Genomic DNA, 26792 nt, shown 5'->3' on the forward strand with positions numbered 1-26792 from the left:
ATATAGATAAAATAAGTATACTTGGCAGCATAAGATCATTATTTGTTTAATTAGAGATGTAAACTCATAACAATAATTGGAATAGAGTTCTTTGAGGTTTATATTATTCGTAATTAATGCACGACATAATCCGTCATATGTTACTTATTAGTTACTTAAGAAAAGCTTTAAATATTTATTGTAATGAGTTAGCTTATTGCACAATGTTAATGTATAACTATTAATAAAAATATATAGTTCATTTAATTTTTTATTTGGCATATAAGGCCTAGTTTAGAATATATTCATCATAAATACACTGATATATTGAAGTATTGATTACATAATTTTCTATACAAGTATTATTTACAATAAATATAACAAAACCAATTTTTGCAGTTCATCTTACTCAGTAATGTTAGACTATTTGTCAGAAGGAATTCTAAGATTTCTCTTTCGGTCATTATTGATTTGACATTCAAGAGAAAAGGACAACCTTGTTTAATTAATCATCCCCATTAAGCCACATAAGGTAAAGTCATAATGCTTGGTCTTCACAATTATTATTTAACTTTATTTTAGTTTTGGCTTGACTTATGAAATATGTTTGTTGATTGACCGTAAAGCTTAATTCTCTAAAACTGTATATCTCTAGTATTTTCCTTACTTATAAATGTTACTTAGTGACTGATAAGTTGATTACTGATTTCTCTTTCTATCATTACTTATTTGACATTCGAAAGAAGAAGACACGGCATTGTTAAATTAATCACTCGCTGAACAACATTTATAAGCAAGGCTGTTAGATTTCTATACATTTAATAAATCAATACAACTGTGTTTGTGCTTACTGGTTACATATGTACTCTGAGCCAAAATATATGATACCTAATTTAAATTCTGCATGACATCATCCTTAAGCAACATTCAAAATTCTCAAATATCAACAGACCATCCGTGCTTTAGTGTATCTTTCTCTTTTACATTTACATGCAGATGGGTGTTTTTATTTCAAGGCATCATCACAAACGAAATTTCTTTAATATATATTATGCGTTATAATTAAAAATATACATATAAATCAGCTTGGAGAAGTTTTTGCATTTGTAGTAGTGTAATACACATACTGGCTAAATTTGGAATAAAACTGCTAGCTATGTCATGCATAAGAATTTAAAGACTATTTATAATGTGATTCTTTTATGAATGATGTGATAACCTATAATTAGCAGAACATTTGTCAAAAAACCTTTTCAACCTCTATTTAACTGTCTATCTATTGTATCTATTGTTGGTTGTCCAAAATAAATAAATAACTTTAGAAATGCCATGCAATTTTGTTTATTATTTTAATTACAAGTAATTCATAATTAATTATATGAGAAAAAGTGAAAATTTACGTCGTAAGTTATATCACAAAAAATATACATGCTATAATAACATTAGTTTAGGAAAAATTTAATGCCATAACTGTATAGGAATGGAGAAATTTTTGTACTACTTGCTTTTGAAGAGGGCTTAAATAACGTTAAATATGTATAATATTAAGTATGTGCCTATAAAAATAAAAAAAATATATATATAAAGTATTATTTTATTACTATAAATTGCTGACAGTACGTAAAAACGTCGCCAAACTGATTCGGCTGTAAATTATTATAATTTTGGCTCAAAATTTAAGAATACATTTCACAGGAACTAGTAATTAACAATATCAATAGTTATCTGTAAGTTATATTATATGTATATTTGTATAAGGAAGATATATATTTTATAAATTCATATTTTTGCATAAATTTATCTAGTAAACTCACATGGCATAACATAGCAGCTCTTTCTTATACTAACACCAAACAACCATTAATACTAGTGACAGTTATTATTACTGGTTCGATCAAATTCGACCAAATTAAGTATTGAAAATTTGAGGAAAACATATAAGAATTTGCAGGTTTCGAACTTTTTTCTACTTATATTAATTATTTTTTCTATTTAAAACACTAACTGGGAAAAAAAATCGAAGAAAATGGTACTCAACTGTTTTTTTTTTAATGATATCTGTATATTATAAAGCAAAATTTTGTTTCTTAATGATTTAGGATACTAGATAATTTTAGTCGTGGCAAGCAAACATGAATCCCTTTTACAAATATCTATTAATAACAATGGAATACTAACATATTCAAGTATCATTTGAGACATATACTGGTAGGTCGATTGGATTGATCTGCACATATGATATTGCACTAACTCCAACAACAGCGAAAATGATTACCGCATCAGTGTCGTACTTCGAGTAAAGATTTGCTATTTGACTCCCTGATGGCATATGTTTCGTTTCACTGAAATAGAGAATGGTTTTATTTATTATATTAAATCTATCAATGATTGATTGATTGACAGTTACAACATTATACAATGGCATAAAGGAAAAAAAACTACCTCAAGATAATAGTATGTCAATATGGTGATGTTGTCCTGACTGATTTCGGCCACGGCCAACTACGCGCAATTACTTTATATCTATCTACTGAATACACTATATTATTTTAATAGCAGTGGCGGATTTACCAGCAGGCAATATCGGCTTGAGCTTAGTGTGGCAGATAAAAGAATCAAGTAATTTTGAAAAACAAAATTATGTTTCTAATACGGATTTCTGACAGAAAGTTGTCTTCAAGATATCATCTGGTGTTTTTTTTTTACTTTAACATGTATAAATTTCGTTGAATATGTATAAAATATTTTTGTGCAACCACAAATATATATATTTTTTTATTGCTGAATTGTAAAAACAAAATACACTCAACAAATATAATAGAGCCTGTATTTGAAAAATATGTAAATACTACTGTTTAATAATATTTGTTAATAGGCTGTATACTGGTAAAGAAATTTTTAAATTAAAGTTTACTTACTCTACACAGACTATGTACACGTGTGGAGTTGGCCTTTGCGTTTTTCTAAAATTTTGAACTTGTCTACTAAAAACGTCAAAATCAATAGCGAGATCGCATTCCTCAGTTCCCTTCTCTGTTTGGATTATTCTCAGCTTTTTTAAAATCGATGCCATATCTGTACAATCGCCTGGCTTTACTATGGAATTTATTCTATTGTTCATATTATTATGCATGCCATTTTGAAATTCTGCTATTGCCTCTTTAATACTTGTAAAAAAAGTTTTTTTTAATTCTAACCAATTGTCGCATTCACATCTTTTTATTTTAAGAAAATCAAACAATATATCCTCTCTTTTCATGTCTGTTATTTCATTATAAACAATGTCTTTACAAACGATTTCTGCTCTCCCGAAATCATTTTCCGGTGGTAACCAATTTTTGTTAAATGTTTTTAATAAAAGCGGACTGTACTCCTTGTATCTTCCTTCCAAACTGTCTTTTTTACTAGTAGATGCTTCTGTATCTACATCCTTTTGTAGTTCAGAAAGCCTCTTAAGAATATTAAAAGGGTTCCTTAGTTTTTTTCCTTTACGAAATTGTAGTTCTTCTATTAAGCTTTCTGAATTGGATGAATCTGATGAATCGAGATCAATTTTTAGTCTGTTTTCTAATTCGCCACTTTCATTTAAGTAATATTCTTCATTATAAGATTCGTTGAATTTTCTGAGCAGTTTAGAGAAAGCTCTTCGATGTCTTGCAGATGACTTTTTATTTTTTTCCAATTCTTTTAATTGACATGCTAATTTTTTAAGTATATTAAAATTTTCTTCAATTTGATAGTTTGGACTGACGGTACGACGTCGTTTTCTGCTAGGCTCTTCATCATCATCTAATTCTATAGTGTCTACAATTGTTTCTTCAACTACAACATCAAAATCTTGATTAAGCCTTACTCTTGTTTTATATCTACTGTTATAAGTTTGAATTAGTCTTTGGAGTGATTGGATGAATTCTTCTTGATTATTTCCCAATAATATAAGTTGTTTTAGCCTGGAAGCAAGTTTTTTTATATCTTCTAAATTTTGCATCTGTGCTGTTATCCTAGTTCTTTTCCTATTATTGTTGTTAGAAATTGTGGTGCCGTTATTGCAATTGGTTTGCCAATATTGTGTTTGAATTCGTGGTAATTGTAGCCGAGAAGTAAAAAACCAATTAGGTAGAAAATGTCTTTGGAATAACATACTAAAATTTATAGAACTATATGTATGTCTAGGCCTATAAATATTGAATTGTCTATATTGAAAATTTCCATTAGCATATGCAAAATTACTGTATGCAGGCATTAGAGTGGGTTCTGATCTACCGCATGTATTTCTTATCCTCCTTATATGACTGCCATTAACTTCATCATTGATGGTATAAATATTTGTATCCATTGAAACATACCTATCATTTTTACTGTGTATATTTTCTAGATTGATATTGAAAACTGGTTTAGTTAAACATATAGTATTTGGTATAAACTCTTTCTGTGGAGTTTTTATAGAAACAATTTGTTTTTTTATTAGTTCTGGTAAATTCTCAAAGAATTTATGAATATTATTTATATTACAGGGTTTTAGTTTTCTGTTTTTTAATTTTTGTAATCTACTAAGCCCACATAAGTTTTTAGTTTTCTCTGTTATTGTTCTCTTGCTGTCACCTTTATCTGTAAAACGCAATTCTCTTTCAATCAATACATTTAAGTAGCATACTCAAAATATATATATATTATACCACACCAAATAGATTATATATATAAATAGATTATATAATATATATATTATATAATCTATTTGGTGTAGTTTTTTAATTAATCAAGTATTTCATCTAAATACGAGTATTCTACTATCTATTATTCATAGGCTACTAATTAGTAAGTAATATACATAATTACAAACAATTACAAAACAAATTGTTTCTTTAATAAGTAGATGAGTATTAATTTTATTAAAATAAAGAAAATACCTTAATATTATATTCAACATTGTGCTGCAAACTTACCAATAATTTTATGTTTCTCTTGTGCTGCTACTGGAGTGTCTTGATCGCAAATCATGTTCTCAGCTTCAGTTTTAGAATTTTCTGGAGACTCATTTTTAGGATTTTCTTGATCATCAGTTTTAGAATTTTCTAAATCATCATTTTTAGCTTCTGCGTTATCATTTTTTACATTAGAAGATAAATTATCTTTTGTTTCACATATTGTGGGTTCTACACGCTCATGTCTGTAAATACGGTACCCCAAGCGACTGAGTGATGCATACACTTTGTACTGCAGGAGTGTAATTTTTCCTTTTAGTAATAAAGAATAAGCTTGTTGGAGAGAGACTTTCACATCATTATATTTAAGATGTAGACAATTCTAAAACAAAACAGTAAAATTAAAGTTCTGTAAGTAGTTATATGTTTAATTTTGTATTCTTAAATAACCATTCTTTCATGGATTTAGTTGTACATGATTAATGATATAATATACTAATTGGATGTCATACAAAGCATAGTCTTAGAAATTAAACAACCTATCCTATTTAGTTTTAAGAAAAATAAACTTAAGCTGCCAAAACAAAAATCAAACAAAAAACAGGATAATAACTATAATTCACATCACATATTTTTTATTTTTTTTACATAAGAAATCGAATCAGAATCAAAACTAGAAGGATCCACGCGCCACATATGCAAAAAATGTCTATGCAAGGTACACACACCTTTGTGGAGGTGGTTAACAAAAAATAAGAGGTGTTTGGAATCATGTTCATTACATAACTTACTTTGCATTGCAATCACATTGTATCAATCATTATATTAAGCAGTGGGTTTATACAAAATAAGTCATAATCGAGATGGCCCAGTGGTAAGAACGCGTGAATCTTAACCGATGAACGTGGGTTCAAACCCGGGCAAGCACCTCTGAATTTTCATGTGCTTAATTTCTGTTTATAATTCATCTCGTGCTTTTCGGTGAAGGAAAACATCGTGAGGAAACCTGCATGTGTCTAATTTCATCGAAATTCTGCCACATGTGTATTCCACCAACCCGCATTGGAGCAGCGTGGTGGAATAAGCTCCAAACCTTCTCCTCAAATAGGGAGAGGAGGCCTTAGCCCAGCAGTGGGACATTTACAGGCTGTTACTTTAAGTCATAAAAAATAGATTCTACTGAAAAAATATTAATATACGCAATCAACTTATACCTCATTGTTATTAAGAATATCACTGAACTATTTTGTAGTTATATATTTTGTATCACTCTTTATAAAATTAAACTAAAAAGACCTAAGGAATTAAATAAATAAAATATATTTAGAATTAAGTTAAAAGAATGCATTGATAAAAAAAAAACATGATTACCAATATCTTGATTTTATATTTTATTGAAATAATTTATTATAACATCAAAATTTTTACTTATTAGAAGTGTTACACATTTATATAAATTATCAATTTACCAGTGGTTCAGAAATAAATAACTCAGATCTGAGAAGAACCAGTAAATAAATGAAACAGTTTTTTTTAACTCAAATATATTACAATTATAGGTTTTATAACAATTAAAAAACAAAAATTTATTCACAATTGCTTGGAGGTGGCCCTTCCATTTTTAAGATGGAAATTGTTTGTAATATGAATATAATTTGTTTAATAATTCTTAATCCTTATGAATTTTTAACAAATATTATGTAATGCTTTCTAGGTCTGATATAAAGGGATTATAAGTTAGCATTAAAATTGTCGGTTTAATAATCTTATTTAAATACAAATATAGTGTAAACTTACAATTTCCATGAGAAATAAAGCTTCTTCAGGCTTAAGATATAACAGTTTCCCTTTATTGTGTCCTAAATACTGCCAGTAGCTACCGACTTTTTGGGTAACTTCAGCCAACATCAATTCTTCCCTCCACACTGCATGACTTAATGTACCACTGCGCATAAAAAAATTATATAATTTTGGAGTTGACTAAACATCTCAATACTGTTTATTGTGTATATTGTTGACATTTGTTTTTTCTCTGGATAAATGCATTAATGCATTTTCGCATGACATTGGAGGGTATGTAGGACCCATTAAAAAACTACCCACTCCATCTCTTGGGGCGCCACGGGATCGCTTGCATATATTACCATGACGCCACGACGGTAGGCCCGACTTTAAGGGCCTTCAATGTGCATATTGTTGACTGTGCAATGTTTCAATAGAATAAAAATATATTATTTTAGTTATCTTCTGTCACACTATATATAAAAAAATAACAATTAAAAAACATACCTTTTCTCAATACGTTCAACTTCAATTAAATGTTTCCTGGCTTCTACAGCAGCTTGTATTTGTTTTTGCTCTAACCAAGATCCACTTGGAATTATTTCTTTAAGGCCAATTTCTGGTAATGATATATCTATTTTCGGTGTAGTTCTAGCAACAAGTTCATGACCTCTGTAGATTTTAAAAACCAACATTATAATGTGCTAAGAAAATTCACGTGTGTTCAAGATACATGATTTTTAAGTTACTCACGATAATAGCTTGTCTTGATTCATTTTCGCTAAATAAATAAATAGAGCGATTAGTTTATATTAAATAATATTAAGAAACACATTAAAATAAAATTATCGACGTATAATTCGATCAAATATACTTTTTACATTAACATTTAACTGTCACAGCAACGATGTTTGACAATGACAAATGAAAAATTGACAATATCAAGTATTGCAAGTGGTTGCCATAAGCTATCCGAGTTTTTTCAATTTGGAAGATTTTTATAATTAAATTAAAAACTTTATGTATAACCATACATAACGTTCCATTCAGAAAATATATATAGCTTAAAGGTTTTACTTATCTGTTGATATAAATTTATAGCTTGTGTTCAGTGCATGGGCAAGCATGCAGTACGTTGGGCTACGCGCTGCGCGATCTCAAAAGCGAGTGCATGACAAAATGCCTAAATCAAATTTATCGCAAATTTTTGTTACATATACTATATATTATTCTACATTTTACATAATAGATTTTAATATCATTGGAGCTTTAGAAACCGAGATAATCACGAAAAACTATTTTTTATGACCTTTGACCTTGAATAACTTACAATGCAAATACGAGATTTTATATGACTTTGAGAGAACATTTAGAACGCCAAAATGAAGGTGTATAAGAGATTAGAGCTTATTATTATTTCTCATTCCGAGGTTGACAACTTTTTATGCTTAAGTGGAATATTTGCCCATCCGCCATTTGTCATCGCGACTTTCTCGTCCCTCTTTGTCATATATTGTTTTTAGCGTTTTGTTTGTATTTCGAAATAACATATATATAATAAATTTTGTTGCCTGGTTATTGTATAAAGTAGGTATATCCTCTCTTTGCGAGAGGCTATCACTAGACCCGCATCCTCCGTCAGAATAGTTGAAACGCGCCCCTCCCGAGTGCACTTGAGGCGTTGAACCGTCTCCGCGAAGAACGGTACGCGTGCAAACGCGTCGTTGGAGCGATCCTGCCAGCATTCGAAGCTTGGATGAGACGAAAGCGACGAGTCACCTTCCCACTTACGCAGGTAATGGTCGGTCACGGCTATTTTTAAGAATACCTGTGTAAGATCGGACGCGAATCGACGGCGATGTGCCACCACTGTGGCGCGGACCGGGACACCGCTCAGCATACATTGGAGGCGTGCCTGATAAGAGGCGTGCCTTGCGAGCAATCGTGTCGGTGATGCTCCGCAGGGAATCGGCGTGGAGGCCCGTAGTCTCCTTCTGTGAGACTGTCATGATCCTGAAGGAGACAGCGGAGCCGGAACGGGAAAGGGGCCGATTCTGCTCGGCGGAGACGACATCGGCATCGTTTCGGCCCTCCCACAGCTCCGACGCCCGGGGTTTAAAAGATAGGGCGTAACCCTGGGGCCGTGGATGCGTGAGGTGAGGGCCTCATGTGTTCTATTTCAGACGGTCCTGAGGAGAACAACAGCTAGTATGGCCTCGTGTTGCCGTACGCACTAGCGAGGAGTGTGGCGGGCGAGATTACCTTCACCTCGGAGGAGCCGCGGATGCGTTATATCAGTACGATCCCTCAGCTTCTCCGATCCGTGCCGAGGACGGCCATCGCAGTGGTTTTAGTGGGTAAGAATTCCACATTACCCGGTCCCCCATGGGAGCCGGGTACCTTTCTGAAGGTTTCCACTGCATGAAAAAAAACACATTAGACATTTTATGTGACTGTCAAAAATGTCAACACAATTAAATATCATAAATGATAACAAATATACAGACAAAAAAGAACATCTTTAGTAAAATCATAATTATTTCAATGTGACATTTACTATGTTACAATTATTATATATGCTTATGATATGCATTAAAGTTAATATATTATACCGATTGATCCGTGGTTGCTGTCCTAACTAATTCGAGGTTTGGTCGGAAGTTCTCAGAATGTATTACAAACCTAAATACTGTAGAAAACAAGTATACCGAAAATATATGCAAAAAGGGAAAGTGAAGTTATTAAAAGTAAAATCTGTTGCGGGAGGCCTGGCATATGTAAAACATCAAAATTGATAGAAGAATCAATGATGTACCAATAAATAAATATTGAGAAAAATGAACAAAAATTTTATAATAATATATAGCATCGAAATATCTACCTATCTCGTGTACGCGACAAGCTCGCGCAAAAGAGTAAAGAGTGGTGGCGGAGAGGCGCATGCAGCCCCGGATTCATACATCGACCTCGGGGACCGTCTGTCGAGGGGCTGCACCAAGTAAAAAATAATATTATTTTATTTTAACCTCTTCGGAATGGGGGCCTCAAATGTCAGAGTGCCTAAGGGTCTTGGATCTCTGATTCCGGACCTGGGGGCTTGACGGCATCATGTCGTTTGCCATCATGCGCGCCAATAGATGATTAATATCAAAAACATACATGGATTTTAATCTAAGATTTTAGGTGAGCTGACATTTTTCATGAGCTTAGGACGTCCTCTATTTGTGCTTAAAATGAAAAGTGAAGTGAATGATGTAACTCGTATGTGTACAGTAAAAATACAGTCACATATAAAATCTATCAATTTGTAACCTGGTGAAACAATTACCCTAACCTACACTTTAACAGTAGAGGAGACCTTAACCTAACAGGAAGACAATAATTACAGCCAATTAATTAATGGTTATGTAAGTAAACAATTTTATAAGCGTATGTATGAGTCACTTTTAAGTATTTACTATTAATAAATTATTGTACAATATGTATATATATATATATATATATATATATATATATATATATATATGTATATATATATATATAAAGAGTGAACTGCCTCGTTGGTCTAGTGGCTTGATGTAAGGCCGCAGACCCGGAGGACTGGGATCAATTCCCAGGTCGGGCAAATAAAAAGTTATTGGGTTTTTCTGTCAGAAAATTCTCAGTAGCAGCCCGGAGTCTGGAAGTTGGAAGTGTATACACTCCATGCCTCGGAAAGCACGTAAAGCCGTTTGCCTGAACTCTTTCCGATCCTGTCGGATTGCCATCCTATCGGATTATGAGAGTTAGGGAATAGAGAGTGCACCTGTGTTTGCGCACACACTTGTGCACTATAATATCTCCTGCGTTGGCTAGTCTCTCTTAAGATTGGCCGCCGTGGCCGAAATCGGTCTGGAGGACATTATTATATTAAGAGTAATAAATTATCAATATATAATTATTATATATTTCTAACAAAATAATTAAATACCACGTAACTTACACAATTTTACCACTTTAACAATACTATATCCATCAAAATCAGTTCTAGATGTATATACTTTAAAATATAACGCATTTTAAAAAAAGCAAGACAGGTAGAAACTATGTATATCAATTAATTAAAATTATTTAACGAAAGTATCTATCTGTAGCTTTACATATCATTTTTATTCCATTAGTGAGACACAAGAGAACATCTGAATTTCGGAATAGCATTATTAAAGTTTGTTTTGCCAGATACATTTTCTAACTTAAACAATGTTAGTACAATCTAATTGCAGTGTTCATTCCAACAAGACGTGAATTCAATTTCCAGTTCCGTTTGCTATCTTTGTATGTAACTATAGGTCTCGACTTCGCCTGAGCAGTGAAACAATTAACCCTGTTGTACTGTCGTAGACTGAACAAATATCCCACAGCTAGAGTCAAGTTCGGCGACTTTTCAATTTAGTCGTGTAATAACGGTAGCGTAAGCTACGATTGTAGTTTCGTGTCGCGTAGTATCTACGTTGAGCGTAGCATGTTGGTAGCTTCTCTGACGGCTATCGATTAGTCGCACGGTCCAAACCGAGCTTTGACGAACATACCCGAACGCGCCCGTCGCTATACGAACCGCGTCCATACATAGCGGAAGTAATGAAATGTACAAAGGATATGAACCGGAAAAATTGTCGCTCTCCTTTTTCCACGCAACTTATACCCGTCCAAAAGGACTTCCCTGTTAGTATTTCCCTTCGTATTACTTTATACTAATACTACTGTAATAACACTGGCTAATATTTTAAACATAATTTTCTTAACGCTACAAGTAGTTATTGTAGGATTACAAAGACTGTGTCATTTGTTAGAAATTTTATTGCACTTCTAGGAATACAGAGATCTTTTGAACGTGCTTCACATCTGAGTGTACTGGAAAAGCTTCCACTTTTAAAAGTGAGAGCATCATTAACGTTAAGGTTAATTGGTTGTATGTACGTCGAGGGCCTACTTCAGATGTAGAATGTTCCGCGTTACGACTGCAGCCGTCGAGTGCTGAAGGCGATTTAACGTATTGTAATACGAGTTTAAACGAGGCACCGCCCCCTCGCACGGCGTCTTGCTGGCGACTTTAGCTTAAAGATCACGATAGTCGTCCGTTAACGCAGGCTAAAGCCAGCCGACATCGATTCAATCGTTCTATGTTTGAAATTTCAAAATTTCGATTCACCATTCTGTTTCTGTTAACACCGCCGTCGATCGAATGCCGGGGGATGGGGTGGCGCACCCCGCCATACGGTTTTATTTATGGTATATTTTGACGTGCGCTTTCGCTGCTAACTTCATGTTGCCTAGATAATGGGGTGATGGATAGTGTTATCGGTCGCTATTCACCGCGAACTGAACTCGCACCGTGCTCATATTATTGCAGTGTTTTACGGAAATCCCAAAAGCTCTACCAACTTGCATAGGGCTATGTATTTTCATAATTTTTACATAACATAACCGGCGTTCCATTGGACGTTATTTTGGTGAATGTAGCTAACCTTTTATAACAATAATAGAAGAATATAATTTAGAAGAATAAGTTTGTGTGTAAATATGGCAAATATGTACAGTTAAATTGGTAAAAGTGGTGTTTATTTTTAATATATTAAAAATAAAAAAAATTGAAGTATTAAAAAAATTCAGAAAATATCGGTTACGTGTGCTGTGCAGTTCAATAGAAGGTAAGCTTAATATTTTACTGACATATAAAAAAGGGTTTTGTAAGTTTTGTTTTTGAAATCATAATTTAAAATCCATTTTCAGTATATCATTTTTTGTGTAACGTAATTATATACGTTTAAAATAACTATAAAAACATACAACGTTATTATTGCAATATTATTAATGTTTACCCAAGTGTAAACAAGGCCGGTTTTAGTCGAAGCGCCATCTATTAACAATATCTTTAGGCACACATTAGTTCCCGAAGTTGTCGCTGTTTCCAGCGCCAAAGTGTCAGCCGGCGGCACGCCTGCAGTCACGCGGCGTTGACGCGCGTCGCAACATGGTTGCGTGGGTGTAGATCGTTTGGTGATAAACTATACTTGTTTTCTTTCTTATCAACTTTACTACCAGTGTTTTTACTATATCTATCGTTTATCAACACCTTGGATCAAATTGCGGAATGTTACAACTGAGTGTGTAGTGGTATACCTACATGAAAGTGTTGGGTCTGTGTGAGTGTTTTGTTATTGCAGCGGCCGACAGGGGCAGGATTTTGGCGGTGCATTAAAGGTCTAGGTTCGGCATGAGGAAAATTAACGGTAGGTTAAGTTATTACTTTTGAATTCATTTCAGATTATTTGAGTTGTTAAAAACATGCAGATAAGACTACCGTGTGAAAATGCGACCGGGTCTGGTCAAGATAAGGACATCAGAACCGTTGCAAACGAAGATCACACTTAAGACGTAGCGAATAAAATTGATATAATTTGAATTAACATATAATATTATGACAACCTATTGCTAAGTTATCTATATGCCGACTTAGATATGATAACTATGTTTATAGATGTAGAAATGATTCTTATCTATTTAAAACATCGTTGTGTAAGAATCTGTTACATATTTAAAGTTATAAATTATACGATCGAAACGTAACGGATTTCGATCGTATAATTTGTTGGCCATGATGCTTAACTATTAATGGGGGATACATGTACTGAACGGTGGCAATGAAAGAAAGCTATGATGAAGAAACTTCTATTATTCTGACAATAGCCGAGCTTCAATAAAAAGTTATTACTCGCACACATCTCGAAATAGAGTTGCCTAAGTGAGCAGCGACCGAAATCATTAACCGTAGCAGATCCCATACAAATGGTCTATAAACGTAATCCTACTATGTTCGATGGGCTGAGCCGCGACGTGTTATGAAATTGTTCGTTGGGTCACGAACAAAAAAAGACTTAAAAACTATAGTTTCCGCTTAAAAAATATTCCTTACCCAGAGGTCAATAAAGGCCATTGTAAATTGCGTCAGATTCTTATGAATAAGTATAAACGATAAGAGATATGTATATGTATATATATTAGTATGTAAATTATACTCAGCGTCATTATCATCTTGTCAAGGTTAACTTGTGCTCGCCGCAGAAATATGAGAAGTGGTGGAAATGCAATATGATTATATATTGTATTTAACTGTATGTGCAGATAACACCTAAGATTAGGTTCCAATGATTTCCAGTGTATCGGTAAAACGCATTGGGAGGTCGGATATTAGAGATGACAGAACAAGATTTATGGTTTAGTGATTGCAAGTGACAGAACGCACAGCGCAGAACACCTATTTGTTTTAATAAAATGCTGGAATGAAGAGCCATACATTGCGCCGTCATTTGATGTCAACGTCTCATGTTTGATACTACAAGCATTTATAAAATAATCGTATCGTAAAAAGGTATTATAGAAGATTGATAAGAGTATTATGTAGTAGTATAAATAATAATTATTAACATATGTTACAAAACTAACAATATATCTAAGCAATTATTTTAGATGTAAATTTTTGTATTGGTAATACTAAAATATGCAAGAGATTCACGAGTTGAAAAGTTTATGGCATTCTTCGAAGTTCAATGGTCGCAGGCCGCAGCTTAGTTAATATGCCTGCACGTAGCGGCAGAAAATCAAATAAACAGTCGCTTTCATCTCCGGTTTATCGGCGATGCACTTCGTAGCCTTGCACTTTACCGTGTGTTCAACACAACTGTTCATTCCCGCGACCATTACTCAGGCCGTCGAGGTTGTCGACTTAATTCATTATCGATCTTGCATTCCGATAAAAATTGTTATGCATAAGCTCTTGTGTGTATAACATTTTCTAAAGCAGTTAACAAAAGTATTTAATAGACTTAATTTGCATATAATTCAATTAATTATTCATCTATAGTGTTCATGCATTTATTTTTATTAAAATTTAATTGACGCAAATCATTGATTGGTAATTAATTACCATAACTTCATAATGGATCAATCGAAGCAAGTTGCTCGAATGTTCCTATTCGAAGCTCCAATATTATTTCCAGTTCGCTGAACCACATTGTCTATTTGCTTGAGATTAATAATAATTTGAAACATTTAATAGGACCGATGCAGTATACAGATAATGCTTCTATTGATTATACCAGTGGTTCGAAGCACTCCAATATTGACAATAAGCGGTAGTTTAGAAGCTTCTACGTGCCCAGGGACTCGATGAGAGGACTACGTGACTCCTAGTTCATTGCTCTAGTTTTTTACCACTTGATCTCGTGAATGAGTCTGTGGACCTTGGCGCGGTCATAGTTCTTTAGAAACAGGATTTATCTTTGCACAAAAACGAATAGTATACACCCAATTATTCTATTCAGTAAAGTAGGCATTTTACGGCTTTCACAATAAAGACAACATAGAAATACAAATTGCAAATATCTATTTAATATACTGAGATGTTATATCGTTTTAATATGAAAATCACAATGAAAAAGATATCATATCTTTTGAGTGTAAAAATGTAAGATTATTCCAGAAAAATGGTTCAACGTGATCATTTTCGGTATTAAGTTTTTTTTTCGGTGAAATCAATGGGTGTCATTTTGTGTGACGGTGCCGTGAATGCTGATTTTCAATAGAACATTAGCACTGAATATGGTGGCGCCGTGCGTGATTGCCATTTTGATTGAGATCACACGTCTGTTACAAATTGTCGCTCTAAATCGCACGTGACAGTAATATGTTTACTCGTTACTATGCAACGATATTAGTAACAATTGAAAATTCACAAAGCTCAAATATATTACATCCCTAACGTTGAATTCATCTACAAAAGGAATCTTATATTGAATTTTTACTTTATGCATAAGCAAATGCAGAAGGGTGGACGATATTGAAAAAAATAATATGTGTTGAAATGACAATAAAAACTCATAAAATATAGTTGTCATTAGCATTTATATTTTTATTTTAAGTTTGCCATACCTTTTAAAACAAGCGTCGGGACCTTACCTAAAGATTCAGTAATTTTCATCTTTAATTTTAAACAGGTAAAAGAGTGCACGTTGTTCGCTCGTTTGCTTCAAGGGCGGTGTGATATATTCAGAGCCCATTTAAATATTCCCAAGGGTGATAAGGGGAAGGGATGCGAACCGGTTAATCAAGTAACGTGATCCATTTATCTGGAGCACTCTTGATACGGTGTCTCTGAGCTTTAGAGTATTGGAGGTTCGTTTGGGGCTGAGATTGGATTCAAAGATTACGTAAATTTCTTGTTTATTAATAATAAACTATGGGATTTGATGGTAGATTAGATAACGATAAATTACAGAGCAAACTAGGTTTAAGTCTTTGGTCAATATTTATGTGCTTTAGTATGCTATATCTAAAAGCATTTAATATTAAATAATAACGTTTATATTATTTAATGTTGCCTGTTTAAATCGGCCTTGTAAATCTTTATTTATTATGAAAATTGCACCTACTTCTGTTAGCCATAAAGGTGTCTAGGAGACAAGAGTGAAATACGAGATAACCTAGAAAATGTAGATGCCCTATTGGCAATGAATATTCAAACTCGAATTCTTGATAGCAATATCAATGGAATTAGATCGATCGCGATGCAGTGAAATTGGAAACAGAGTCGCTCGGGTGCAGCATTTCCACGTTTTACTGCATTCGATCTATTTACGTGTTTATGAATGCCGATAAAGCTTAAGCACGTTGAACTGCTTTGCGCCGACCAATGTTTCGAGAGATGTTGTATTATGCATTTCAATTGGTTTTTCGTTGTGTTGCATCTTAAGGGGGCACGTTGAGAAGAAATGTTTGGAATAACTAGATTTTTGTTTGTGGAATCTTATGTGCAATTCTGTTTCATTCTGCATAAAATTTTTACTTTTATGCTGAATTTCATGTTGACGTTAATTTTATTTGGTTTTCTTTGAAGTCTACATTTTTATTGATACAAATAACGACCATCTTTAAATGAAGAACAATTACGCCTTATATAAGCTTAATTTGTATATATAGCTAAAACATTTAGCTATATAACTATATATATAACTTCGCCAATAGTAAATATATAACTTTTTATACTGCATATCCGTTTAACGTACACCTTTGGAATTTATCTAATTGTGTCGTTTAAGACTAGAATAGCTTAGAAGTAATTTGTGGATTGAATTAAAAAAAAAAGCAATAAAAATCGTGATCTGAAGTAAGTCAACTAAATTGTATTTGACATTTATTCTGAGAATTGTTGCTATCTGCACTGTAAACGAATTTGAGAAGGAATTTTGCGAAGTTACAAATAAAAGGTACAAGTGGGCGTGAATTTTGTGTTGCAAATTTAGAATTGAACAAAAGGATCAAGGCATTGGGATGTGACCTTCGTGAATTTCTCGGGAATTAAATCAAAGTTTTAATTTAGCCGTCTATAATACATATACTTTTATATAACAAAGTTATTATTCAAAGTTTTTTATTACAGAATTTCAAGATCATGAACTTGTTTAACACACTTTGACCCAGGTCTTGGAAAAAATTATATATACCACTAGAAGATTATATGCTACTAAAATTTTTTATACGTAACTCACAAATATTTTCAATGTGTAGCGATAATAAAAACGGACCCACAATTTACTTTAGGTTAATGCTGTAATGTGGTGATGAAATGATTATGATATTTTATATTGTAATCGAGGTAAGGAATTAAACATTATTAAGTTGAATGTCTAACAACGTAACTCGTTCATCGGCCCCGGAAATGACGTCATGGCACATACTTCCTGTCTTCTCGACCTTCACCTAAAGCCTGCATGTGACGCCATATAAAATATATTATGTGATTATGAAATATATTTTAAAATCTATCAATTGTATCGAAAACTCTTCTTGTATTTTTTTATATGTCTTAGGTGAAACAAAATGTTCTAAACATATTAAAACTTTTTCGACGTTTATTAAAAACGTCGTTTAAAAATGAACATATTCATGGGCTTATTGCCGTATAACAAGTTTCAATTATCGTTCCAATTCAGTATTTTCTTGAGCGTTCATGTTCGACAAATAAATAAGTATTTGAGACTTTCTTGCCTGATTAAACTCGGGTCGTGAGTCACGAGGCTGTCGAAATAGTGAAAAGCCATCTTGCTACCGTGTAACAATACTGTGTTTTGTCCGCTATCGACAATGTGAAGGAAATCCTGTCCGGATCAGGTTGGCCTTTCAATGAATCAAAGTTCGCAGTAATGTATACAACGTTCGCAATTTATAGTTTATACGTACTTGTTAGATACCTATGCAACAAGGCTTCATGCATACTGGTTTGTTTGCTATTTTTATTAAGAACATAAATGTCATACTAATGCAATGCATAATATTATTGTTGACTTTTTTTATAGTATAGGTAGGCAGATGTGCATGTGGGCCACCTGATGGTAAGTGGTCACCAACGCCCATAGACATTGACTGTGTAAGAAATGTTAACCATCGCTTACATTGCCAATGCGCCACCAACCTTGAAAACTAAGATGTTATGTCCCTTGTGCCCGTAATTATACTGGCTCACCCTTCACACCGGAACATAATAATACCAAGTACTGCTGTTTTGCGGGAGAATAGAACTTTGTACTGATGCATACGCCACTTTTTGCCTCACTACATTCATTAATATACGACAAATGTTTATTATTAATCATGAAAAATATCATTTGATTCTTGGGCTATATATGATTATTCTGTAATTTTTATATTAACTTTCGTAAAAAGATTCACTGAAAAAAAGGAATCGCTTCCCTCGCTCCGTTAATGAGTCACTTTGTACGCATAAAATTTAATCTGAAAGAATTTATTTTGAAAAATATATTATTTGTCGATTTTATTATTATGTTTTTGCTTCGGAATTAAATGTATTTATAAATTTAACGTGAAAAGGCATCTTGCGGGCCGGCAAGGCGGAGGCGGCTAGTGCAGAATATCCTTCCCGACTGTACTGGCCGTCGTCGCGTTTGGACTCTACTACCACTTACCATCAGGTGGAGTAGAGTCATTTGCCCTCCCGGCAAATATAAAAAGAAAAAAAAAGTATATAATACAATTATTGAAACAATCAACAGCCAATCGTTGTCCACTGCTGAACATAGGCCTCTCCCAAGGTGCGCCAAAGCTCCCTGTCCTCCGCCTTCCGCATCCAGTTGGTGCCCGCCACCTTCTTAAGGTCGTCGGTCCACCTGGCTGGAGGGCGCCCTACGCTGCGCTTGCCGATTCGCGGTCTCCACTCTAGGACTCGTCTGCTCCAACGGCCATCGGTCCTACGACATACGTGACCAGCCCACTGCCACTTCAGCCTGCTAATTTTGCAAGCTATGTCGGTGACTCCGGTTCTTTTCCGGATAATCTCATTTCTGATCTTATCCCTCAAAGATACTCCGAGCATAGCTCGCTCCATAGCACGCTGAGCGACTTTGAATTTGTGGACTAGTCCCGCAGTTAGTGTCCACGTTTCGGCACCGTATGTCATGGCAGGTAAGACGCATTGGTTGAAGACTTTCGTCTTCAAACATTGCGGTATAGACGACTTGAGGACTTGACGAAGGTTGCCAAATGCTGCCCATCCCAAGCGAATTCTTCGATCGGCTTCCTTCTCGAAGTTGTTCCTACCGACTTGTATTATCTGTCCTAGGTAGGTATATTCGCTAACAACTTCGAGAGGTTTCCCCTCGACGTATATCGGTCCCGGCACGACATGCCTATTGAACATGACCTTGGTCTTGTCCAAGTTCATACCGAGACCGACACACCGGGAAGACCCGCCTAGGCTACGCAGCATTTCGGTGAGTTGTTCCAGCGACTCTGCTATGATGACGATATCGTCGGCAAATCGAAGGTGTGAGATGTACTCGCCGTTTACATTGACTCCATACCTAGTCCAATCCAGCGTTTTGAAAACGTCTTCCAACGCGTTGGTGAACAGTTTCGGGGATATTACATCCCCCTGTCTCACCCCTCTGCGCAGTTGGATCGCCTTCGTCTTACAGTCCTGGATTTGGACAGTCATTGTAGCGGCGTTGTACAGACATCTCAGTACCTCGATATATCTCCAATCGATATGACATCTCTGCAATGAGTCGAGCACTGCCCAGGTTTCGATGGAGTCGAAGGCTTTCTCGTAGTCCACAAATGCCATACACAGCGGCTGATTGTACTCTTCGGTCTTCTGCACAATCTGCCGAACAGTATGGATGTGGTCCACGGTGCTGTAGCCTGATCGAAAGCCGGCTTGCTCTGGGGGCTGGAACTCGTCAAGTCGTCTGGCGAGACGGTTCGTGACGACTCTTGAGAACAGCTTATACACGTGACTCAGGAGGGAGATTGGTCTGTAGTTTTTCAAGAGGGTTTTATCACCTTTCTTGAAAAACAGTACCACCTCACTCCCGCTCCACGTTTCCGGGGTCTTGCCATGTTGGATGACGGAATTAAAGAGGCTTGCTAGCTCTTTCAGGACCGGAGTCCCGCCTGCCTTAAGCAACTCTGTTGTGATTCCGTCATCTCCCGGAGCTTTGTTGTTTTTAAGCTGTTCTAGAGCCGCCCTAATCTCTCCTTGGTCAACGACCGGGAGCTCCTCGGAGTAATGGCGCATAAGAGGGGCGCGCTGGTCATCAATACTGATTCCCACGGGTTTATCCGATCTTGAAGAGAACAACTGCCCATGAAACCTCTGAAAGAGTTATGGTGCGTTGTCTCTTCTCTGTGGCGGAAAACACTTGCGGGATGTGTTTTGCAGTATTTTGGCCAGCGTGTCGGTTCTCTCATCAATGCTGCTTATGGTTTCCAACGCGGTGAATTGATTTTGAAGTTCCATTTGGAACTTTTCGGAGCCTTGAGCAGCTTGGAGCATGGTAGGTCGGAGAGTAGACCTCATCATTCTCGATCTTTCGGCTTTTAAGTTGATATTTAGAGTGCCTCGAACCAAGCAGTGATTACTTCCGGTATTAAACCTGTTGATCACTGAAACATCTCTAAATATGTGCCTTTTATTCGAAATGATAAAGTCTATCTCGCTCCTTATCACGTTATCGTATCGTATACGGGGCTTCGCCAGGTCCACCTCCTCTGAGGCTTCTTTTGAAAGAAAGAATTCATCAAAAAAAGCCCCTGCGCTTCGAGAAAGTTTACCAGCATTTGCCCCCTGTGATTTCTGCAGCCCAAGCCGTAAGGTCCGACTTTCGATTCACCGCTATCTTGTACTCCCACTTTAGCATTAAAGTCTCCCATAACAACATTGTAGTGGGCCCTCGAGGTGTCGTTGAGGGCCTTTGCGATGTCCTCGTACATCGCTTCGACCACATCATCAGAGTATGTCGAAGTTGGCGCATATACCTGTACAACCTTCAGGGAGTACCTGTCGGAAAGTTTTAGGACAAGGTACGCTACCCGGTTCGACACACTACTGATTTCCACAATGCTGCTAATGAGATCCTTTTTGACTAGAAAACCGACACCACCCTGGGAGAGGTTATCACCTTCGCGGAAGTAGAGTAAGTTACCGGACTCTAGAGTTATCGTGTCCTCCCCCTGTCTTCGGACTTCAGATAACCCCAGTATATGCCAGTTTATATGACTTAACTCTACTTCTAATTCGGCGAGGTGATGGTGCAGCCTCATCGCGCGTCCATTATACGTTGCCATGTTCAGTCGTTTTATACGGTAGTCTGCCGTGAACCGGTGATTCTTAGCACCCCCTGCCCTGCCGATACCGCGACCGCTACCTTGGTCGGGCCTAGCGGGCTTGCCGGTAACTGGGGGCCTTTTTTTGGGCGCATCTGCCATTAAGGGAGGGGTTTGCCCATACTCGCCGCGCTGGGCAGGCGTGTTGGCGAGCGCAGTAGGGGGGTAAGATGTTTATGGGAGGGGGGACGCTGCTGCCCATCCCCCCTTTTCCCCGTCCCTCAGTCGCCTCTTACGACACCCACGAGATGAGATTTGGGGGAGTACTATTCTAAGCCGGTACTCCACGGCTATTATTGAAACAAATAACTATTTTTATGCAAATAATTATGATTATTGTTTTGTTGTCATACAATCAGTCATTCTATTATTTGCGTCTAAGTTATAACGTAATTGACGAGCTAGTCATTTTGCCAGCATGACAATAATAAATAATCAAATACTGATTGCTCTTAGTGTACTAAAATAAACATAGTTTTTGTTTCTTCTTTATGTCTGATTTTCTGTATTTTTTTAATGGATCAAATTTCTATAATGATTTCGGAATTTTCCTTAAGTGTTGTATTGACGAACAGTATCAGCTATTAGTTTAGAAAATAATAAAATTGAATTATTTTTTTTGGATTAAAAATAGAACGAATAAAAATCAAGAAATTAAAGAATTTAACTGAATGAATAAGAACAGAGTATGTAAGATAACATGAATACAAGAAAATAAGGTACATAATAAAGAGGTAATATATTAAAAGTCCATCAATTTTCTAAAAAAAAAAAACATCGCACTATTTTTAGAACTACTTAAACGAACTAGCGAATATACTTTACAAAATACTTGTAAACATCATACGTGGTTGTTAAAATAAATATATGCATCGTGTATTGTAATGAACCGTAGACAATGATATTACCTTTAAAGTACATACATTGTTTAGCTTCCTCGTGTTGTAGAATAAAGCAACTACGAATGGCATTCGTATAGTACAATGGAGTAGGTTTTTGAACATATTGACTTTGTCAGATTTATTGTTGGGATTTGATAAGAATGTTATTTTTAAAATGTATAAAATAACTAGTTTTTGTCCTTGGCTTTGCTCGCAGAGGGTTGTTAAGTAACTGACAACGTGTATGCAAAGTTTCATGATGTTCGGTTCAGTAGTTAATACGTTAAGCGTAATAAACAAACAAACAAATTCACGTATAATATTAGTGAGGATTAATGAATTATGGAATGTTACTTCATTAATATACATTTGACATTAGCGGAATCGATTGTTATTGCTAAGGTACAGCTACATACAGATATTTTTGGTATGTACTGTCAAGTTCAAAAATATAATTAAATGACTTATTTGTTTTACATAAATCGTTTTACTTTTGTATCACAATATTTAAGAACAATATTTTAATTCTTAAAAGCATAATTCGATACTAGATCTGGTAATATTAAGATGTATTTGACACCGTTTTGGAAGCGACTGTACCTCTAATATGTTCATAAAATAACTTGTTCATATCTTTAATGTTGAAGCGTAGGCTTATGATTAGTCTTGCAGCTCTATTCAATTGCTTGCATATTAATGATCGAACAAAAATAGTACATTGTTTACAAGACATCAAGTAATGGTTCATTAAATGGTCGTTATATATATACTACTTCAAGTCACATCGCTTAGGGACCGTTTATAAAACACGACTATATTTGCAGAAAGAGAGGAAAACTATCGTTTAATTACGTTTTTAAATGTTAGCAACACTTTAGTATTGTAAATTTAAAGAGATCGAAAATAATTAAAAAGAAAAGTAAAAGCTAGACCTCCTTTTGGTTAAACGCATTTTCTCTTCTTAAGAAGAAGGGTTGAAGCTTATATTACCATGCCGCTCTAGTGTGGGTTTGTAGGTACAAACGAAGCAGAATTTCATCCGACACGTGAAGGTTTAAGAAACACACAAAACTTCTATTCATTTCAATTTATAAGTTCACGAAATGATAGCCAATATTGTGATAAATATGATAGCTTCACTCACTTAAAAATCGTTAAGAAATGAAACATTTTAGGGTAGAGTTACAAAGGTGAAGACTTTCGTCTTCACCTTCGACGAAAGTCTTCAACCAATGCGTCTTACTTGCATGACATACGGTGCCGAAACGTGGACACTAACTGCGGGACTAGTCCACAAATTCGAAGTCGCTCAGCGTGCTATGGAGCGAGCTATGCTCGGAGTATCTTTGAAGGATAAGATCAGAAATGAGATTATCCGGAAAAGAACCGGAGTCACCGACATAGCTTGCAAAATTAGCAGGCTGAAGTGGCAGTGGGCTGGTCACGTATGTCGTAGGACCGATGGCCGTTGGAGCAGACGAGTCCTAGAGTGGAGACCGCGAATCGGCAAGCGCAGCGTAGGGCGCCCTCCAGCCAGGTGGACCGACGACCTTAAGAAGGTGGCGGGCACCAACTGGATGCGGAAGGCGGAGGACAGGGAGCTTTGGCGCACCTTGGGAGAGGCCTATGTTCAGCAGTGGACAACGATTGGCTGTTGATTGATTGATTGATTACAAAGGTGGATAGAGTGAAAAATACTCACAGATTAAAACGAATATGTACGTTGAGAAAACCTGTGTTATATAAGCGGATAAAGTTCAATGTTTACACAAACTAGTTTAATCTTTAAAACGCAAAAATCACCGATTCTTTAAATCGCATTACGGTAATTGCACGTAACGTAACATCCAACATAACGGTACATGTAATAGTGACGTAACGGCCATTGACTGTAGCTGAGGACACTCGTGAGTGTACGATAATGTTGTGTAAGGCATTGTTCATACGAGCCCACACAGCTTGCTATCGATCGGTTCAAGATCACGAACGGCTATATGTATACAGTACATGTTTTCAAAGAGATATGCATTTTTTTTTAAAAAAAGAAACTTCGTGATTCGATAATCGAGAGTAAAATTTTAAGGCAACAGGCAAATATCGTTACATGATAGAGAAGAAACATATGACGTAGGATGAAAGATTATATATATCTATGCAAGTGCAATTGTTTTTATTGAAAAAGATTAATATTTCTACGGATTTGTTGGTACGTATTTTACGGGCAATATATATATTGTACGGGCAAACAGCAATATTTAGTGTTGTTGTTTTTCGGTTTAAGCTCGAGTGAGCCAGTGCAATAGCGTAAGGGACATAACATCTTAGTTCCCAAGGTTAATGGCGCATTGGAAAATATTAATTTCTTACAGTGCTAATGTTTACGGGCAGTAGTGACCACTTACCATCAGCTAGCACATTTGCCCTAGCACCAAAATGCTCACCCTTCCAACTGTAACAGAATAATATTAATTATCGCTGTTTGGCGGCAACTTAGTCTTAACTTTTATGATGGAAAATGGTTTCACTTATTAAATATTGAAGAACAATATGTACGTGAATTACGCAAAACCTTAATAAGCACCTTAGTTTCAGAGAGTTCTCTTGATTTTAATTCATAATAAAATAACGTGATTTTTTTTAATATAATATCTTAATAAGTATGTTTTAAAGATAAGTAAGCGATAAAATAATACAGTATCTCCTTTTACGATATTATTTATTACATGCATAAAATAATAAAAAGGAATATTTATTCAATATCAATAATTTACCTTTTATCTTAATACCAAGGATTTTATTATAAAAATACTTACAATGGACTTACTTCTACTTCGCATGTACGAAAGTTTTTTATTATGTAATGTTTTTATGTACGAATTGTAACTCCAGAGTTTTCCGTGGTCGTCGGGGTCCCCCTCGTGGAGCGTGTATCACAGTCCAAGGGACAGTGATAAAAGTGAAGGCCCAGATGAGGTATCTGGGTCTGATCCTGGACGGAAGATGGAGCTTCAGGCAGCACTTTGTCCAATTGAGCCCGAAACTCATTAATGCCGCAGCCGCCTTAGGCCGCCTCCTACCTAATGTGGGAGGGCCGGAATCACCATGCCCGCGATTATACGCCGGTTTACTGCGCTCCATGGCGCTATATGGTGCACCCATATGGGTAGACGCTCTCACCGCTCGTAATAGAGCTCTTCTGAGGAGATCGCAGAGAGTGATAGCGGTGAGAGCGGTACGAGGTTACCGTACGGTGTCGTGGACGGCGGCGACACTTCTTGCGAGTGATTTGCCCTGGGAACTCCAAGCCGAGGTACTCGCGGAAGTGCATCGATTTCGGGTGGAAGCCAGGGCGAATGGCGACCGTCTAGGATCAGCGGAGGTGGGGCGAATCAGGTCTGTAGATCTGGGATCCCCATCAGCAGGCCTGGCGACAGTGGAGGCGATCCGCCCCCACTTAAATCGCTGGGTAACAAGAAGGAGCGGCACACTTACGTTTAGACTGACGCAGGTGCTTACCGGACACGTCTGCTTCGGTAAGTACCTGCACGGGATAGCGAGGCGGGAGATATCACCCTCCTGCCATGAGTGTGGTGTGCCACTGGACACGGTACATCACACTTTGACGGAGTGTGCTGCGTGGGGGCCCCAGAGGCATACCCTAGCGAAGATAGTTGGCGGAGACATCTCGCTGCCGAGCGTGATTAATGCTATGCTTGGCAGCGAGAGGTGTTGGATGGAGATGGTCTCTTTTTGCGAGAGTGTTATGTTGCAGAAGGAGGTCGCGGAGCGAGAGCGAGAGGCAAGGTCAGCCGCCGCTGATTCGCTCCGCCGAAGAAGACCGTCGTCTTCTCGACCCGACCCGAGCTATGCTCACCTTCTTCCCCCACCGTAAGTGCCGCTGGGGTTACGGGGGTACTCAGTACCCCGAGAACCCCCGTAAGAATGGAGGCCGCTTGAGCGGGCCAACCGTCGGTGCGTCACGGTAGGATGCGCAAGCGATCCCGTGACGCCCCTTCGACAAGACGGAGTGGGTAGCGCTGGTTTTTTAGTGGGTATTCCGGCGCCTTCAGTGCCGGCGAGCCCCACATACCCGACCACCTCATGTGGGGGAAACGCGTAAATGCGTTTTTCCCGCGAAAAAAAAAAAAGGGTTTTCTGTGGTATCGTAGCGTCTTCTCGTGTCACAGTTTTTAGGAATGAAATATGAGCCTTTTTTTAATTATAAATGAGTTTTATTTTCTAAATACTTCTACTACTTATGCTAACTTATCATTTCTGGCAACTGCTAAGAAATATCTATGCTTGGCAGACTGTCGCCTGATTAAAAGTACAATTGATTATTGTAATATATAAGGTTAGTTTTATATGCGTTCATCTATACATATAAAAAGTGTGTTTGAATTGAAATTACCAATCGAGTTTGAAAAAGAAATAGGTCATAGGCTATTTAATACAACGCAACGGGCGAAGCAGGGACGTTTAACGCGGATACAACTGCACGGGGCAGATAGGC

General features: G+C 36.3%; 2 protein-coding genes across 4 annotated transcripts in view; one reads left to right on the forward strand and one right to left on the reverse strand.

Annotated features, from left to right (window-relative positions):
* Nucleotides 1–101: 101 nt before the first annotated feature.
* On the reverse strand, nt 102–7589 carry LOC126770502 (uncharacterized). Of its 2 annotated transcripts, none has more exons than XM_050489916.1 (7): nt 7565–7589; nt 7437–7464; nt 7191–7355; nt 6699–6846; nt 4923–5283; nt 2898–4587; nt 102–2321 (listed from the first exon to the last, which is right to left on the reverse strand). In XM_050489916.1, the coding sequence occupies exons 2-7, from the start codon at nt 7457–7459 to the stop codon at nt 2162–2164; spliced, it is 2547 nt and encodes an 848-aa protein (XP_050345873.1). In that variant the 5' UTR covers nt 7460–7464; nt 7565–7589; the 3' UTR covers nt 102–2161. The 2 variants fall into 2 exon arrangements, with proteins under 2 accessions (XP_050345873.1, XP_050345872.1); XM_050489915.1 differs by having other exon boundaries at nt 7558–7578.
* Nucleotides 7590–12658: 5069 nt separating this feature from the next.
* The window catches only part of LOC126770501 (caskin-1), a 249340-nt gene continuing 235206 nt past the window's right edge, over nt 12659–26792 (forward strand). Inside the window, exon 1 of one of the 2 annotated variants that reach the window (XM_050489914.1) lies at nt 12659–12952. Coding sequence is in view for 1 of the 2 variants with exons in the window: in XM_050489913.1 (XP_050345870.1) it covers nt 12937–12952 (16 nt within the window). In the remaining variant the exon portion in view is untranslated. The remainder of the gene's footprint in view (nt 12953–26792) is intronic. The other variant, XM_050489913.1, reaches the window with a different exon arrangement.

Source organism: Nymphalis io, chromosome 9 (assembly GCF_905147045.1).
Source record: "Nymphalis io chromosome 9, ilAglIoxx1.1, whole genome shotgun sequence".
NCBI classification, from domain to species: domain Eukaryota; kingdom Metazoa; phylum Arthropoda; class Insecta; order Lepidoptera; family Nymphalidae; genus Nymphalis; species Nymphalis io.

What these genes read in the sequence shown, in the direction of transcription:
- LOC126770502 (XM_050489916.1), bottom strand. Translation starts at nt 7,459, where the DNA reads ATGAATCAAGACAAGCTATTATC. An exon ending in AGAGAAACATAAAATTATTG is followed by an intron (nt 4,588 to 4,922) that starts GTAAGTTTGCAG and finishes TGCGTTTTACAG; the next exon opens with ATAAAGGTGACAGCAAGAGA. An exon ending in GTGTACATAGTCTGTGTAGA is followed by an intron (nt 2,322 to 2,897) that starts GTAAGTAAACTT and finishes TCTCTATTTCAG; the next exon opens with TGAAACGAAACATATGCCAT.